Raw genomic sequence first — 19126 nt, 5'->3', positions numbered from 1 at the left:
GTGCATCTGGCTTACATGGGTCCTGGAGAATCAAACATGGGTCCTTAGGCTTTGTAAGCAAGTGCCTTAACTGCTAAGCCATCTCTCTAGTATTGAACTCAGTTTCTTAATTTAAACAAAGTCAATATAATAATAGCTTGAAATTCCAGATCATCCTGGGCTTCAGTGAGACCCTACTTGGTGGTAGGGGGGACACGAAATAAAGCTGGTCATATATGGACAGAATTCTTAGTGATAAGTTGATCTTTGAAACCAGAGTCAGTCTACTGAAGATAAAGTTTGAAATAGAGTAGAAGTATTATTAAATTCTTTCCTTTCCTTCCCTTTAAAAAGTATTCAGCCAGGCACAACAGCGCATGCCTTTAATCTCAGCACTCAGGACGTAGAGGGAGGAGGGTCACTGTGAGTTTCAAGACCAACCTGGGACTACAGAGTGAGTTCCAGGTCAGCCTGGGCTAGAGTGAGACCCAACCTCAAAAACAAAACAACAACATATATGTTTGAAAGTGTCAGGTATGGGAGCACACACCTATAATCACACTCTCAGGAAACTGAGACAGGAGAATTAGTATGATTCAAGATTAGTCTGGACTGCATAGCAATTACCAGTCCATTGGGTTCCATAGTAATTGTAATAGTTTTGGTAAATTTTAGGACAATGTAATTTATTATGAATATTTCCTTTTTATCTCTAACCTAAGAAATTTATTTGTCCCTGTCTGTTTTAGCATTTATTTCAACTGAACTTGGGTGTATTATTATGTTCTTGTAGCACTTTTTACTTTTCCCTACTCAAGTCTTCTTCAGGAAAAAGGCATTTCTGTGATTCTTAGCCCATGAGCTGCCTAGTAAATCTGTGTTTCTTCTTCCTTATCCTCTTATCTCTTAGTAATCGTGTAAGGCTTACAGCCACTTTAAGTAGATCTCAGAAGGTCATTGCTTCTTAGAGCAGGTTGTTTGCTCAAAAATATTAAAGGACTGTGTTGCCATATGAAAATACTTGGGTATTGTGCCTGGTTTGTTTTGATGAGAATCTGTTTCTGTTGTTTTTGCTGGGGCTTTCTGTGAGGTGATACTTGTTTAAGATGGCTCAAAGTCTGGCTGAGAATGGTATAGAAAGTTGGGAATATGGTACGCTGTTGTGATGACCCAGAAAGAATTATACCTATAGGTGGGTGATAAATTTATTCTTATTTAGCCAGTAAGTGTAACTTTTGATACTCATTTACCAATGACAAATAGAGTACTGAAATTGCTACATCTAACTTTAATAGGTGAAATTAAGATTAGTTGAATCCTTTCAGCAGTTCAGTTGCCAGTTGTTATAAATGTTTGAAAATGATAAGGTAGTATATATAATTTACTTTAGCTTGCTTCCACAAATGTTTAAGGAATTTGTAATTTATATCCAGAAAATTAACAGTATGTAATTGTCAGCACTGAAGTGTGGTTTTTCATTGGTGAGCATTGCCAATCTGATAGTTTTTTTTATATTTTTAAAGGAAACTGATAGTTTTGAAACTAAAAAATTGGTTAATGTATCTTTGTAATTTTATTATATAAGTACTGCTTAATCATGTATCATTTATATACACCTGTTGCGGCAATTAGAAACATAGAAATTAGATTGTGGTTTCTGTTGTCAAGGCTGATATCTTCCATCTTTTGTTTTAGGGTCAAATATTTTATGTCAATTTATTACACGGAAGAAAATCTAGAATTTGCGTTAATGTTTCTCTGGATAAAAGGAAGGGCTTCCTTTTCTACCTCTACCCCCTACTGTTATAAGTGAAGTGAACAGATGTCTTACTTAGGATTAGAGGACAGAAATGCTACTCAATTTAAATATCAGATTTGAGTGATAGACGTTCTGTTGCTAAAATTTGAAAGTATTTTTCCTTTTGGTCATTTTACTTGTCATTTTCTTCTTGCCTATCTATATTTGCAGTGTGTTTTATGAAGCAAAATGTATTAGAAGTGTAATAAAAAGAACAAATCAAACAAATGAAAAATTAAACTAGTGTTATTAGTAACGAGTTTCATCAGAGTGGCAAAAGTCAAAATAATAATTGTTTTTTAGGATTGATTGTGATACAGATTTTTTTTGTACATTTACAAGAAAGAATTTCAAAAACTTTGGAAATGACTTAATGATTTGAGGTATTCATATCTTGTATATGAATAACATACACATACAAATATACTTTCATGTGTGAAGTGTGTAATGTATGTTGTATGCCCATGTGTGTGCAGATTCACATGCCCCATGTCCCTGCAAGCAGAGGCCTGAGGAGAGAATGTCAGGTGTCCTCCATTATTCATCAGATGTTTCTTCCCTTGAAACAGGGTCTCTTCCTCAACTCAGAGCTGCTGTCCCCTCAGTAAGCCCAAGCAGTTCTCTTGGCTCTGCCTACTGTGGGTTTGGGTTGTAGATGTGTGTAGCCTTACTCAACTTATGTGTGCTCTAGAGAGTCATACTTGGTGGTCTCTGGAAGGGAGACCCTCATGCTTAAGTGACAAACAGTCTAATTGCTGATCTACCTCTAAACTTCTTAATTGGACAGAGGAACAATATAAAATTGCATGTTAATAAAACTCAAGACCAATTCTAACAGCTAATTTTTAAGATGTCTTGTATATTTATATTGGCGTGTGAGTATAAAATTCCCTCCCCCCAAACTGTACATGGTCTCATTCTGTAGCCCAGGCTGGCCTTGAACTTGTGGTTATCCACTTGTTTCAGTCTCTTTTTATGAGTGACAGACAGACACAGAGAGAATGGGCACACCACGGCCTCTAGCCACTGCAAATGAACTCTAGATGCATGTGTTTCCTTGTGCATCTGGCTTACGTGGGTACTGGAGAATTGAACCTGGGTCCTTCGGCTTCGCATGCAAGTGCCTTAGCCACTAAGAGATCTCTCCAGCCCTGTTGCAGCCTCTCTATGCTGGTATTACAGGCATGAGACACCGTGCTTGGTGTGCCTAAAAGTCTTAGTTGTCATTTAAGTCTTGGGATTTAAAATTTTTTATTTTTATTTTTTGAAAGAGGGAGGGGAGGAGAGAGATTGAATATGGGCATGCCAGGGCCTCTAGCCACTACAAACGAACTCCAGATGCATACACCACCATGTGCATCTGGCTTGCATGGGTACTGGGGCATTGAACCTGGGACCTTAGGCTTCATATGCAAGTGCCTTAACTGCCAAGCCATCTTTCCAGCTCAAGTCTTAGGATTTTACCTAACTAAACATTTCTTTTTTTTTTTTTTTTTTTTGGTTTTTCAAGGTAGGATCTCACTTTAGCCCAGGCTAACCTGGAATTCACTATGTAGTCTCAAGTTGGCCTCAAACTCACAGAAGTCTACCTACCTCTGCCTCCCAAGTGCTGGGATTAAATGTGTGCGTCACCACACCTGGTTTTAAATGTTTATTTTTATTAAATTTCCAAAGTAAATTATTTCCAATACCATTTTACTGAAAAATTTTGTTTTATCTGATTACAAGTTCAATCATAAGTAATGGTTTCAAAATTATACCTAAATTGTTTTCAATATTGATTTTGCTTAAAATGAGTGAAGCTGATAAAGAATTCAACATAGTACTTCATAGTACTTGAGCTTTTGATGTCTTGAAAGTCTTATTTTTCTAATGTTGAATTTACTTAACATTTTGTCCAACACAAATGAGTATATTTGTCTCCTATGGGATATTCTGGATACATTATTTAAATACTACCACTGGGAACTGCTGCTGGTATCTAGTGGATAGAGTTTAGGATACAGCTAAGCATCCTGCAATGAATGTACTAGACAGCTTCTGGCAAAGAAGGATTTGATCTCAAATGTCAGTAATGTCAAGGCAGAGAAACTGGTCTGTTCAATGATTTCATTAAGTGCAAATAAAATAACAGGTACTGGTTTTCTTGCTTCTTTTCAAAGTTAGTGATACAAATTATTAATGTGTGTACTGAGGTTTCTCATCTGTTGTGACAGTTTGGAGGATGTGGGCATAGTCAGAAAGCAAGCAATAGGATTACCTATTACCAGTTTTATTAATCTCTGGGGTCACAGCCCTGCACTTCCTATCTCTAATTTTTAGAAATACTTCCATTTGTATGTGGGTTTTTTTTTTTTTTTGGTAGTATTTGAGTCATTTATGGCCTTTTGTTATTTTTATTTAATTTTTTACAATTTTTAAACACCATAAATTTAGCTTTCAGTATTTTGTTTTGAACATAATTATTTTTTGGTAATTGCATTGAGAAAATATTCCCCTGGAAAATATGTTATCAGGTTGAGTTACCTGCTTAGAAGAGCATTCTGAGGCTCTATAATCATGTTTGATTTGACTTTCAGTGGAGGAATCAGACATCATTGATCTGGAGAAACGCTACTGGTTATTGAAGGCTCAATCCCGGACTGGACGATTTGATTTAGAGACATTTGGCCCATTGGTTTCACCTCCTATTCGTCCTTCTCTAAGTGAAGGTAGGAAGCATTCCATTTTCTACAAATGTTCATTGACAAATAAATGTATCTGAGACCACCTCATTTCTAACTAAAACATTTTAACTATTGTTAAAGTACACCATAGGGGAGAAAAACTAAGGTAGACCCTAAATTTGTGGATTTGAGCTTCTCATTCCACCCGTGTAACCTTGCATTAATCAGTTTTGCTCTTTGGACTAAAATATCTTCATATATACAATCAGTTTAGCCAAGTTAGTGATTATGAGATTGTGCTCCAGTAAGGTGTGTTAAAGGTAATACCGATTGTGATGGTGACCACTAAATGTATAGAGCTCGTGTCTTAACTTGTCCCCTCACTCAGCTCAGGGACCTTTGCATTTGTTCATTCACATAAGAGTTCACTGGGGTGGGGAGGAGGAATCACACCCATGTTAAAGACTGTATAAGGCTGATTGATAGGTTAAACTTTGTGGTTGTGACGAGTTAGAATGCTGCTGACCCAGAGCCAAGTTTTCTTTGACTGTCTTTAGTCGCCTTATAATAGCCATTCATTGCCCATCTCCGTGTATCACCTAACATCCTTATGACTTTCAGAATGCATTAACTTATCAGAGCACTCACTTCCACCAACTCAGAAGCTATATGGATGTCATCAGATAGCCTCTCAAGCCTATAGCGAGACTTGGCTTTCCTGTAACCTTGTTACCTGACAGTTCCACTAATGTATTTATTTGGAAAATACCCTGATTTCTTTTTGTAACTATTAAAACTATATGAAAGTACTTACATGTTTGCTTATTTACAAGGAAAGAAAGACGGGAGAGAAAAAGACAGGCACTGTGGCTACACCAGGGCCTCTTGCTGCAAATGAACTCTAGGGTCATGTGTCATTTTGTGTACCTGCCTTTATGTGCATACCTAGGAAATTGAACCCAGGCCAGCAGGCTTTGTAAGCAAGCACCTTTAACTGCTGAGCCATCTCCCCAGCCCTTGAATTTTTCTTTTTTTTAAGATTTCACAGCTGCTGTTCCCACCAAAAAAATAAATTGGAACATACTGGATTAGAATATCTCTGAGCTCTACTCTAACTCTGATAAGACTTTGTTTTTAGGTTAGAGAATATAAAGAAACATTGTGGCCAGGTTTTGTGCATACCTCTAATCCCAGCACTTGGGAAGCAGAGAGAGGTAGGAGGATGGCTGTGAGTTTGAGATCACCCTGGGACTATAGAGTGAATTCCATGTCAGCCTTGGCTACAGTGAGACCCTACTCCAATAAAACCTTTAATAAAAGAAACATTGTGAATGACACCATAAATATCATATTTGGAATCTGAATACTCGTGTTCTGCTTCTGTTGTGCATTTCGAAGGGTTTTGGGCTTTTTGCAGGGCTGAGGATTAAAGATGTTAGGCAAGTGTTCTACCCTAAATTGCACCTCCAGTCTGGTTCTAAAGTTTTTAAACTTGCTCTTGGGAGCTCACTTAACTGTGCCTCCTCCTAGTTTTAGTTTTCTAACATTTATCTATTTTCTTTCTTTCTTTTTTTTTTTCTTTTTCTCTTTTTTTTTTTTTTGAGATAGGGTCAGGTAGTGACATCTTGCCTTGAACTCAATATCTAGCCAAGGATGACCTTGAAACTCCTAATTCTTATTCCTATGGCTCCTAAGTGCTGAGATTACAGGCATGTGCCTCCATGCCTGGTTTAGTGTTTTAATTTTATATTTTATTTTATTTTTTGTTTTTTGAGGTAAGGTCTCACTCTAGCTCAGGCTGACCTGGAATTCACTATGTAGTCCCAGGCTGGCCTCAAACTCATGGTGATCCTCCTCCCTCTGCCTCCTGAGTACTGGGATTTAAGGCATGCATCACCATGCCTGGCTGTTTTAATTTTTAATCTGGGACACTGAATTAGATTCTTTGAACATAAGATCTGCAATTTTTAGCTACCTAAGATATTTAAAAATTGTTCATGAGTGGAGCCAGAACAGTTTGAGTTTCTACCTATTAAGTAGTGCAGTTATGCTTTTTACCTTGTAAGAGTTGAACAACTGGTAGATAATTTTCATTTGAGAATAAAAATGTTGTGTTTTTTACAAAACAGTTTGAAAAGCATAAAATTCAATTTTAAATCTTTTCATTTCTGAAATTTTCACATGTGTGGAAAGCTAAGAGGATGTTACAGTAGAGAAGTTTTTGTCATCTTGTGCATTTTACTTTACTTCATATAAAAGCTTTATGGTTTTTTTTTTTGTTTGTTTGTTTTTTTTGAGGCAGGGTCTCACTCTGGTCCACGCTGACCTGGAATTCACTGTGTAGTCTCAGGGTGACCTCGAACTTACGACAATCCTCCTACCTCTGCCTCCCAAGGGCTGGGATTAAAGGCGTGTGCTGGGCTGGAGAGATGGCTTAGCGGTTAAGCGCTTGCCTGTGAAGCCTAAGGACCCTAGTTCAAGGCTCTATTCCCCAGGACCCACATTAGCCAGATGCACAAGGGGGCGCATGCATCTGGAGTTCGTTTGCAGTGGCTGGAGGCCCTGGCACGCCCATTCCCTCTCTCTCTCTCCCTCCCTCCTTCTCTCTCTCTCTCTCTCTCTCTCTCTCAAATAGATAAATAAAAATAAACAAAAAAATTTTTAAAAAAGGCGTGTGCTACCACGCCTTGCGGGAGCCAGGTGTTGGCACACGCCTTTAATCCCAGCACTTGGAAGGCAAAGGTAGGAGACTCCCTGTGAGTTCGAGGCCAGTCTGAGACTACAGAGTGAATTCTAGGTCAGCCTGGGCTACAGCAAGACCCTACCTCAAAGAAAACAAATAAAGCTTTATGAAAGCTTTAAATATTACCACATTATATATCTAAATATTCATTTAATTAGCAGTTCATTTTTTCCCTCTCCTTTAGTGCCTTGTCAGTATGTCTAAGAAGGACTGTAATTTATGACCTTGACTTTTGTTGTTGTTGAGGTAGGGCTTCACTCTAGTCCAGGCTGAACTGGATGTATGATAGGCATCTTTAAGCTATTACAATATATATAAGGGTGGTACAGACATAATAGAACACTAAAAGAATATATTTTCTGCTGTGATATAAGTTTTGGTTATGGTACTAAGAAAAGACAGAGCTGGGCGTGGTGGTGCATGCCTTTAATCCCAGCACTCTGGAGGCAAAGGTAGGTGGATTACTCTGAGTTCAAAGCTCCCCTGAGACTACATAGTGAATTCCAGGTCAGCCTGTGCTAGAGTGAACGTGTACCTCGAAAAACAAAACAAAACAAAACAAAAAACCCTAAAAGAATATTTCCTGAGATAATGGGGAGCTACTGGTAAATTTACTTTAAAATTCACCCAGTTTATGGGAAAGAGACATTCCCAATTTCAAAACAGGTCGGTACTAAAATTAAGAAGCTTGTTAACTGTGATTTTTGGTGTCCTTTTCTATTTTATAGGTTTATTTAATGCTTTTGATGAAAATCGTGACAATCACATAGACTTCAAGGAGATCTCCTGTGGGTTATCAGCCTGTTGCAGGGGTCCCCTGGCTGAAAGACAAAAATGTAAGTGTGACACACAGTATTTAAAACATTGCAAACTGAGCTGGGCATGGTGGCATACACCTTTAATCCTGGCATTGAAGGCAGAGGTAGGAGGATCACTGTGAGTTCCAGGCAACCCTAGAACTGCAGAGAGTGAGAGCTCCAGGACAGACTGGGCTTGAGTGAGACCCTACCTCAGGAAAAAAAAAAAAAAAATGGCAAACTGTATACATAGAAAACCAGCCTTCATTTAAGTAAGATTTTCTGTGGATAAAGACTTGGGGTTTGCAATTATCAGGTAGGTTGACAAATAATTTCCTATTTGCATTTTACTGAGGTCAGTTTAAGGAAGCAATTACCTGCATTTTTGTTGGTATCTTTTACTAGGAAATAATTTGTAATATTTTCTGTTAATAATGGGATTGATTTTCCTGAAACATTTGTACTTCATGACAAATGAGTTTTTTTTTGTTTTTTATTTGCTTATTTTTGAGACAGGATCTTACTGTGTAGCCCGTTCCACCCTTGAAACTCTTGATCCTCCTGTCTCAGCTTCCTGAGTATTGGAACTTCAGATATGAGTCACCAAGCCTGGTGGAAATTTTTAAGTATTAGAAAATATTTTCTGTTAGTGTATAGATAATTCTGTGCCTTGTATAATTTGAAATATAACTCATTTTCTATCTCTTGCACATATTAGTATTTTATTGGCAAGGTAAAGCTCATAATAGAACATAATTTTATTAAATACTAAAATAGTCTTTTTAACCTAAAATGCTATTAAAATGAATAAATATATCATTATTAAATCTTAACCACATTTGAAGAGATACAGTAGTTTACATTTAATTGTAATCTAACTCAAATATATTTACTAGTGTCATTATTGCTGACTTCTCAAAAGAGTGTCAAAAAAGTTGCCTGTCTTAGTGTTGTGTTTGATATTTATATATTATTTAGTAATGTGGACTGAAATGATTTAATACCATGGTTATTTTATAATAGAGCATATGTCTGAACATATATATTTAATCTTAAGAATTTAGTTTTTTTATTAACGGTTGATGTATTATTGTTTCAACTGGCTGCATGATAACTTTTTTTTAAATTTAATTTAATTTTTTTGGTGTTTTGAGGTAGGCTTATGCTTTAGCTCAGGCTGACCTGCAATTCACTATGTAGCCTCAGGGTGGCTTTGAATTCATGGCATTCCTCCTACCTCTGCCCCCTGAGTGCTGGGATTAAAGGTGTCTGCCACCATGCCCAGCTGCATGAGAATTTTTAAATTAAAATTTAATGTTAAATAAAGAGGCTGAAAATTCTGCTTCTCATTTGAGGCTAATTATTGCCTTTAAAATTTTGAAATTTGGGCCTGGACAGATGGCTTTAATGGTCAAAACACTGGCAAAGGCAAAGGACCCAAGTTTGAATTCCCAGTACCCACATAAAGACAAGTGCACAAGGTGGCACATGCATCTGGAGTTTGTTTCCAGTGGCTGGAGGCCCTGGTGCAACCATTCTCTCTCCCCTGCCATCAAATAAATAAATAAAATATTAAAAAGTATATAAGTTAAAAAAAACAAATAAATAAATAGAAATTTCTGCTGGGTGTGGTGCTCATGCCTTTAATCCCAGCACTCGGGTGGCTGAGGTAGGAAGATTACCATGAGTTTGAGACCAGCCTGGGCTACAGAGTGAGTTCCAGCTCATCCTGGGCTAGAGTGACACTGCTTCAAAAAACAGTTTTAGAATACTTTGCTGATGAGCTACTGGATGTTAACAAACTAAACTGATTCATTTAGAATTAATCAGCAAGGTCCCGATTTTCCAATTCTTAGCATGTTTTTAATTTTTTTTTTTGCTTATCTTTATTTATTAATTTGATAGTGACAGAGAGAGAAAGAGGCAGATAGAGAGAGAGAGAGAATGGGCACACCAGGGCCTCCAGCCACTGCAAACGAACTCCAGATGCGTGCGCCCCCTTGTGCATCTGGCTAACGTGGGTCCTGGGGAACTGAGCCTTGAACCGGGGTCCTTAGGCTTCACAGGCAAGCGCCTAACCACTAAGCCATCTCTCCAGCCCTCTTAGCATGTTGATGATGAAGTACACTGAAGAGTTGAAATTGTTTTTGACAAAAAAATTGAATGTACGCTAATTATACTGGAGAGGTAAAATGGAAGCAGACAATCTTTACATCAGTTTTTTACTAATTTTGATATAGATGGGATATTTTAAGCATTAAGAAACAGCTCTGTAATGATCAATTTCATGTATTATAAATTAATTTAAGAGCATAGGAAATGTAGCTGAGTAGGCACTTGCCTAGCTTGCCCAAGGCTCTAGGTTTGATCTAAAAGCACCACCAGAAAAACAGGGGAGACAAAGGAGGGAGGAAAAGAGAGAAGGAGAGATTGAAATTTAAGAATTTGCCTTACCTCCTCAAAACCCATAAGGTAATACTTACTGTCTGATGACCTACCCCTTCCTTTCTGCATATAAAGAAGTTAGCTCTGTATTTGGCTGATCCATAGTTCTCTCCATCCTGGATAACAGGTAGTCATGATGTCTATGCACAGGTTCTGTATATTCTAAAAAATGCAGTCATACGTAGTAAGACTAGAGATGGTGATGAGCTGATGTGGTGTACCCTTGCTTGGAAAAGTAATCATACAGATCAGCTTATCATGAAATGTATTATTTTTTAGAATCTAAAAAGAGTTCACTTTAGGGGCTGGAGAGATGGCTCTGCAGTTAAGGCACTTGCCTGCAAAGGCTACCAACCCAGGTTCACTTATTCCCCAGTACCCATATAAAGCCAGATGCATAAAGTGGCACATGTATCTACAGTTTGTTTGCAGTGGCTAGAGGCCCTGGCACTCCCGTCCTCCCTCCATCCCTCTCTGTGTGCAAATAAATAAATAAAAAGGAGTTCCCTCCATAAGAGTTTCTTTTCATTAGTTTGCTTCAAGGTGTTTGATGTTGACCGTGATGGAGTTCTCTCCAGGACTGAACTAAAAGACATGGTCGTTGCACTTTTGGAGGTCTGGAAGGATAACCGCACTGATGATATCCCTGTAAGTTCTGATTTCTTGTTCTTTTCGGGTTTTTTGTTTGTTTGTTTTGTAACCAGTAGCTTAAGTAACCCAGACTGGCTTTGAATTCACAATGTAAGGGTGGCTTTGAATTCCTGATTCTTCTGCCTCAGCCTCCCAAGTACTGGGATTACAAGGGTTTGGTAGGCCACTGTGTCCTGCTCAGTATAAATTTCCAATTGGAAGATGGAGTGAATGATTCAAAGAGTGAAAGAAAAAAAGGACTTGTTACTGCTTTTAGTTGCTATGTTTCTGCTACTCAATATATTCATACCTAGTGGTAAAAATTTGCACAAAAAAATTAATAAACAACTGATAAAAGACCAGAATGGCAAAATAGGAAATTATCTTAATTTTCAAAATGACAATCTTTTTGTAATAATTTTTTGGTTTTTTTTTTTTTTTTTTTTTTTTTTGGTTTTTCGAGGTAGGGTCTCACTGTAGCCCAGGCTGACCTGGAATTCACTATGGAGTCTCAGGGTGGCCTTGAATTCACAACAGTCCTCCTACCTCTGCCTCCCGAGTGCTGGGATTAAAGGTATGCACCACCACGCCTGACATGTACTAATTTTTAAAAAATGTTTAATCCCAGCACTTGGGAGGCAGAGGTAGGAGGATTGCTGTGAGTCCGAGGCCACCCTGAGACTACATGGTGAATTCCAGGAGAGCCTGAGCTAGAGTGAAACCCTACCTCTGGAAAAAAAAAATAATGTTGGGCTGGAGAGATGGCTTAATGGTTAAGGTGCTTGCCTGCAAAGCCAAAGACCCAGGTTTGATTCCCTAGGACCCATGTAAGCCAGATGCACAAGGTTGCACATGTACCTGGAGTTGATTGGCAGCAGCTAGAAGCCCTAGTACATCCATTCTCTCTACATATCTGCCTCTTTCTCTTTTTCTCTCTCAAATAAATAAAATAAAAATGTTTTGACCAATATAGAGTATATTGTAGCTTAGTGTAGAGGGGAAGAATTTTTACCTGGTATGTGTAAAGCCTTCGTTTAATTCTTTAGTACCACCAAGGAGAAAAAAATAAATGAAAAAATTATGGGCTGGAGATAAGGTTTAGCAGTTAAAGACACTTTTTTACAAATCCTGCTGGCCCAGGTTCAGTTCCTCAGTACTCACGTGAAGCCAGGTGCACAATATGGCACATGTGTCTGGAGTTCACTTATAGTTGCAAGAGGCCCTAATACTTCATATCTGTCTGTCTATTATCTCTCTCTCTCTCTCTCATAAATATATATAAATAAAAATTTTATAGTTTGTATCCACTTACTTTTTTTTTTTTTTTTTTTTTGATTTTTCAAGTTAGGGTCTCTCTGTAGCCCAGGCCAACCTGGGATTCATTGTGTATTCTCAGGGTGACCTCAAAATCACAGCGATCCTCCTACCTCTGCCTACTGAGTACTGGTATTAAAAGTGTGTGGCTCCATGCCCAGCTCTTTAATTTTTTTAATTAATTAATTTATTTATTTGAGAGAAAGAGATGGAGGAAGAATGAGCATGCAGGGCCTCTAGCCACTTCAAGCTCCAAACACATGCGCCATCTTGTGCATTTGGCTTATGTGGGTGCTAGCAAATCCAACCTATAATCCCTCCTTCCTTCCTTCCTTCCTTTCTTTTTTACGAGAGAGAGAGAGAGAAAGAGACAGACAGACAGACAGACACTTGGTGCCAGGGCCTCCAACCACTTGCAGGCAAACTTCAGATGTGTGTGTGAACTTGTGAGCTTGCATCACCTTGTGCATCTGGCTTACATGGGATCCAGAGTGTTGACCATGGGTCCTTTGGCTTTTTAGGCAAGAGCCATCTGTCCAGCTCCCCTTACTTTATGTCTAATTATTCTTTTTTGGGAGGGAAGGCTTAGCAGTTAAAAGTGTTTGCTTGCAAAGTCTAAAGGCCCAGGTTTGATACCTTAGTACCCACATAAAGCCAGATGCACAATGTAGTTGTACTGTATGCATCTGGAATTTACTTGCAATGGTAAGAGGCTGTGTGTACCCATTCTCTTTCTGTCTCTTCCTCCTCCCCCGTTCTCCCTTCTCAAATAAATAAATACTCTTTTGGGGTTTCTTTTTAAAGGAATTACATATGGATCTCTCTGACATTGTAGAAGGCATATTGAATGCACATGATACTACAAAGGTGAGTCTATGACTAGTTTATTTCAAATAACCCTTCTGCACTATCCTCACGTATCTGGACCTGTGCTTAAAATATGTCTACATTATTTGTCAGATAGCCCATCCGATCTTTCCACAACTCTATGAAGTAATATGATTAAAAACTCATGGCCTTATTTAAATGAATGACATCCCAGATGCTGGATTTTCAGGCATGAACCACCATATTTAGCTTATTTCCTAGGACTCACTGAAGAAAAAATTGTCAATAAGTGTTTGTATTGCATGGAGAAAATTACAAAGGGGACTTTTATGATTTGACTTATAAATTCATACTAAGTGACCTACCTTTTTTTTTGGTTTTTCAATTAGGGTCTTAACTCTAGCCCAGGATGACTTGTAGTTAGTCTCAGGCTGACCTCAAACTCACAGCAATCCTTCTACCTTGGCCTCCCAAGTGCTGGGATTAAAGGTGTGAGCTTCCATGCCCAGTTGACCTACTTTGCAAATATGAACCTAGTATCTTCTAAAAATTACTGGTTTACTTTCAGAAAACATGGCCATGTTTATTCCATGCTATAAAAATGAGGGTATATATCGAGGGTAGTGGCTTATGCCTTTAACCCAGCAGATGGAAGGCTTTATTTGAGACCAAGAGAGAGACAAACAAACAAGGACATTCTTAACCTGAGATCAATTTGAATGTTCTCTTTCAGATAGGCCATCTTACTTTGGAAGACTATCAGATCTGGAGTGTGAAAAATGTTCTTGCCAATGAATTTTTGAATCTCCTCTTCCAGGTATGTCTAAGGTAAATGACAGGAACAGAAAAATATAGTACCAATAGTTACAATAGTTAATATCTTTTCCATCATATAATAGGTGAGTTATCAGTATATAAGATACAAAACCATGTCATTTTTTTTCTTTTTATATGAGAGCCCAAACTATGTCTTATAGAAAGACACAGCTATGGACTGGAGAGATGGCTTAGCAGTTAAGCACTTGCCTGTGAAGCCTAAGGACCCCGGTTCAAGGCTTGATTTCCCAGGACCCATGTTAGCCAGGTGCACAAGCATCTGGAGTTTATTTGCAGTGGCTGTAGGCCCTGGTATACCCATTCTTTCTCTTTCTGTCTGCCTCTTTCTCTCTCTCTCTGTTGCTCTCAAATAAATAAAGATAATCAATATTTTTTAAAAAAAGAAAGACAGTTACATTATCCTGTGATCACTTTAGTTTCTTTATTTTTCTTTCCCCATAAAAGCATCCCTGTAAGATCATGATGGCATGGTATGTTCATGATTTTCCATTTAAAATAAGGTATAGGGGCTGGAGAGATGGCTTAGCTGTCAAGGTACTTGTCTGGAAAGCCAAAGGACCCAGGTCCAATTGCTCAGGACCCATGTAAGCCACATGCACAAGGTGGTGCATGTGACTGGACTTCTTTTGCAGTGGCTAGAGGCCCTGGCGCACCAATTCTCTCTCTCTCTCTCTCTCTCTCTCTCTCTCTCTCTCTCTCTCTCTCTCTCTCTGTGTCTCTCTCAAATAAATAAATAAATAATTTTAAAATAAAAGATAACTTGCATACAACATAGCTATATTTAAATAAGTAGAAATTGGTTTCTTCTTGGAAGCTTGCCTAATTGTTTTATATTTAAAGCTTATACTATCCATCTATAGCGTAATTTACAGCTAAGATTTAAGTTGATGGCTTTATCAAATATATATGAAAATAATATAGATTATCATCATAAAAAGAACTGACTTGGGCTGGAAAGATGGCTTAGTGGTTAAGGCACTTGCCTGCAAAGTCTAAGGACCCAGGTTTGATTCCTCAGTACCCACATAAGCCACCATGCACAAGGTGGTGCATGCATCTGGAGTTTGTTTGCAGTAGGTAAAGGCCCTGGTACGCCCATAGTCTCTCTCTCTCCCTGACCCCCTCTCTTAAATAAATAAATTAATGAATTTTAAAAAAAAAAGAACTAACGTGCTTCTTAACTCAAAAAATGTCAAGAGTCTTTTCTCACTTAAAACAATATCCTCAGTAGTAGGTTCTGTGGGTTCTTTTTTTTCTTCAAGATAGGGTTTCACTCTAGCCCAGGGTGTCCTGGAACTCTCTGTATACTCCCAGGCTGGCTTCGAACTCACAGTGCTCCTCCTACCTCTGCCTCCCAAGTGCTGGGATTAAAGGCATGTACCATCATGCCTGGCATTGATAAAATATGTATGTGTGTGTGTGTATATATATTTTTGTTGTTGTTATTAAAATAAGAATTGTGGGCTGGAGAGATGGCTTAGCAGTTAAGACACATGCTTGCGAAGCCTAAGGACCCAGGTCAATTCTCCAGGTCCCATGTAAGCCAGATGCACAAGGTAGCACATGTATCTGGAGTTTGTTTGCAGTGGCTGGAGACCCTGGCGTGCCCATTCTCACTCCCTGTGTGTCTCTAATAAATAAATAAACAAAATCTTTTAAAAGGGGGGAGAGGCTGGAGGGATGGCTTAGCAGTTAAGGCATTTGTCTGCAAAGCCAAAGGACCCAGGTTCTATTCCGCAGGACCCACGCTAGCCAGATGCACAAAGGGGTGCATGTGTCTGGAGTTCATTTGCAGTGGCTGGAAGCCCTGGCACACCCATATTCATTCTTGCTCTCTCTCCCCCCTCTTTCTCTGTCAAATAAACAAATAAAAATAAAATATTTTAAAAATACATTTGTGAGGAAGTCTTCTGTTTCCACCTCCCATCTAGCAGTAAGCCAGTCAGCCTGACAGCCTTCCTTCCTTCCTTCCTTCCTTCCTTCCTTCCTTCCTTCCTTCCTTCCTTCCATCCATCCATCCATCCATCCATCCATCCATCCATCCATTCATCTTTCTTCCTTCTTTCTCCCAAGGGCTTTTTGAGGCAGCTTCTTACTATAGCCCAGACTGACCTGACCTGGAGCTCACTCTGTAGCCCAAGCTTGCCTCCACCTCATAACAACCCTCCAGCCTTAGCATCTCAAATGCTAGAATTAAAAGCATGAGCCACCATGCCTATCCTAAGTTCTTCATGTATTGTAGATGTGAAGTCTTCTCTCAGATGTCTAGCTAGCGAAGATTTTTCTCTCAGTTTGCAGGATACCTCTTCACTTCATTGTTTCCTTCACTCTGCAGTTCATGCAGTTTCACTTGTCAGTTTTTGCTTTCAATTCCAGAACAACTGGAGTCCTTTCTAACAATTTTGGACTTTGGGGTTTTATATTAAGGTCTTTAGTCCATTTTGAATCATCTTTGTACAGGGTTAGAGATGTGGATAGAATTTCACTGTTCTACATGTAGATATCCAATTTTGCTAGCACAACCTATTGAAAATGCAGTGTCTTTGCATCCTCATCAGAAACTAGATTCTTCTCATCAAGGTTTATTTCTGTGTCCTCTATTCTATTCTATTCTGCTAATCTACAAGTTCACTTTTCTGCCTCTATCATACTGTTTTTGTTACTATGACCGTAGTATGGCTTGAAATCAGCTATAATGATCCTTCCACATTGTTCTTTTTGCTTAGGATTAGATTCATTGGGGTCTTTTGTGTTCCATATGAGTTTTAGAGCTTTTTTTTTTTTCCCCTTGGGGGAAGGTATAGCATCTATATATTGCTTTCAGTCATACGGCCATTTTCACAAATAGTAATTCTGGTGACTCATAATTGTGGAAGATCTTTCCATTTTCAGATAGACGTCTTCTTCAGTTTTTCTCCTTGATGTTTAAAAATTTTAATTGTAAAGGTCTGCCACTTCTTTGGTTATGTTTATTTCAATTTATTTTGTTTGTTTTCGAGGTAGCCCAGACTGACCTGGAGCTAACTATGAAGCCAAGTCTGGCCTTGAACTCACAGCAATCATCCTACCTCTGCCTCCTGAGCCATGGCATTAAGGGCATGTGCCACCATACCTGGCTTCAATTTATTTTTATTTATTTATTTATTTTTGTTCACTGACTTTACATGGGTACTGGGGAATTGAACCCAGACCATCAAGGCTTTGCAAACACCATACCCTTAACTGCTGAGCCATGTTTATAGCTCTCAATTTATTTTAAATAAATAAATTGGTGAATAGGTTTTTTTTTTAATTTCTTTCTCAGAGTGTTCAGTATTGCTACATAGGAAAACTACTAATTTTTGGGTTTAAAAATTTTTTTTTAATTTTTATTAACATTTTCCATGATTATAAAAAAAATCTCATGGTAATTCCCTCCCCCCCCCTTTCCCCTTTGAAATTCCGCTCTCCATCATATATTTTTGGATTTTTTTAAGAAATGGGTTTTTTTTCATTTTTATTTTTATTTACTTATTTGAGAACAATAGACAAGAGAGAAAGGGAAAGGGAGAGAATGGGTGCACCAGGGCCCCCAGTTACTGCAAACGAACTCCAGATTGCACGCACCACCTTGTGCATCTGGCTAATGTGGGTCCTGGGGAGTCGAGCTTTGAACTGGGATTAAAGGCGTGCACCACCACAGCTGGCTATTTAATTTTTTTTTTTTTTTTTTGAGGTAGGGTCTCACTGTGGTTCAGGCTGACCTGGAATTCACTATGTAGTCTCAGGGTGGCCTCAAACTCATGGTGATTCTCCGACCTCTGCCTCCCAAGTGCTGGGATTAAAGGTGTACGCTACCACACCTGGCTATTTAATTTTTTTTAATGAGAGAGAATTGGTATGCCTCCAGCCGTCACAATCGAACTTCAGATGCATGTTTTACTTAGTGGGCATATGTGACCTTGTGCTTAGGCCACTTTGTACGTATAGCTTACATAGGATCTGGAGAGTCAGACCTGGGTCCTTAGGCTTTACAGGCAAGTGCCTTAACCACTAAGCCATCTCTCCAGCCCCTAAACAATGTTTTAAATGAGTTTGTTTTTATATTGGGCTGCCATAGTTATCCTCAGCTATATAGGGCCCATGGTATACAAATTGGTTGTGCCTGATACTATACTTGCTTTAGATTCTCATACAAAAAGTGAATTTAATGCAGACATTGTGAACTATCATGTGATCTAGTCATTGGCACTAACCATAAAGTTTGATTTATCTTTCTGTTTTTCCTTAGGTGTGCCACATAGTTCTGGGGTTAAGACCAGCTACTCCAGAAGAAGAAGGACAAATTATTAGGTAAATTTGTAGCATGATTCTTTGTGTGTTTTCCTTGTTGAGTTTCTAACACCTGAAATTATTGACTTCTGAAGTAAAATTATCTCCCACTTTAATCATACAGTAAAGCTGTTTTTTAAAAAATAGCTACATGTAAAAATGTTTTTGTTCAAGTGTCTTCTTACTTAGCCATAGCAGTAAATATATTTAGAATTCAGCTTAGCATTAAAATTATACCTCAGTGTAGCCAGGCATGGTGGCACATGCCTTTAATCCCAGCACTCGGGAGGCAGAGGTAGGAGGATCACCATGAGTTTGAGGCTACCCTAAGACTTCGTAGTGCAGCCTGGACCAGAGCAAGACCCTACCTCAAAAAAACAAACAAAAATAATAATAATAATTATACCTCAGTGGGGCTGGAGATGTTGCTCAGTTTTAGAGTACTTACCTGGCATGCAGAAGACTCTGTTCAACTCCCAGCATCATGAGAAAGAGAACAAACAAAAAAGATATTTGGGGACTGGAGAGGTGGTTCAGTGGTTAAGATACTTGTCTGAAAAGCCTAAGGACCTTGGTTAAATTCCCCAGTACCCCCCATAAAGCCAGATGCACAAAGTGGCACATGCATCTGGAGTTTGTTTGCAGTGGCTAGAGGCCCTGATGCACCTCATTTTCTCTCTCTCTTCTTGGAAATAAATAAATAAATAAATATATTTTAAAATATATAAGTAAAGAAAGATATTTTTAACAAGGTAACCTAGCAAACACCCTTATCTGT

At 38.5% G+C, this 19126-nt stretch overlaps 1 protein-coding gene across 2 annotated transcripts in view; it reads left to right on the top strand.

Annotated features, from left to right (window-relative positions):
- Positions 1-19126, top strand: part of Usp32 (ubiquitin specific peptidase 32) — a 203785-nt gene that overhangs the window by 97278 nt on the left and 87381 nt on the right. For both annotated transcript variants that reach the window (XM_045158505.1, XM_045158504.1), the window contains exons 6-11: positions 4357-4488; positions 7915-8022; positions 10961-11076; positions 13177-13239; positions 13934-14017; positions 18308-18369. In XM_045158505.1, coding sequence (XP_045014440.1) covers positions 4357-4488; positions 7915-8022; positions 10961-11076; positions 13177-13239; positions 13934-14017; positions 18308-18369 — 565 coding nt within the window. The remainder of the gene's footprint in view (positions 1-4356; positions 4489-7914; positions 8023-10960; positions 11077-13176; positions 13240-13933; positions 14018-18307; positions 18370-19126) is intronic.

The sequence above is a fragment of the Jaculus jaculus genome, chromosome 9 (genome assembly GCF_020740685.1).
Source record: "Jaculus jaculus isolate mJacJac1 chromosome 9, mJacJac1.mat.Y.cur, whole genome shotgun sequence".
NCBI lineage: Eukaryota > Metazoa > Chordata > Mammalia > Rodentia > Dipodidae > Jaculus > Jaculus jaculus.
Note: the sequence above shows the minus strand (reverse complement) of the source record. Positions and strands in the feature narration are given on the sequence as shown.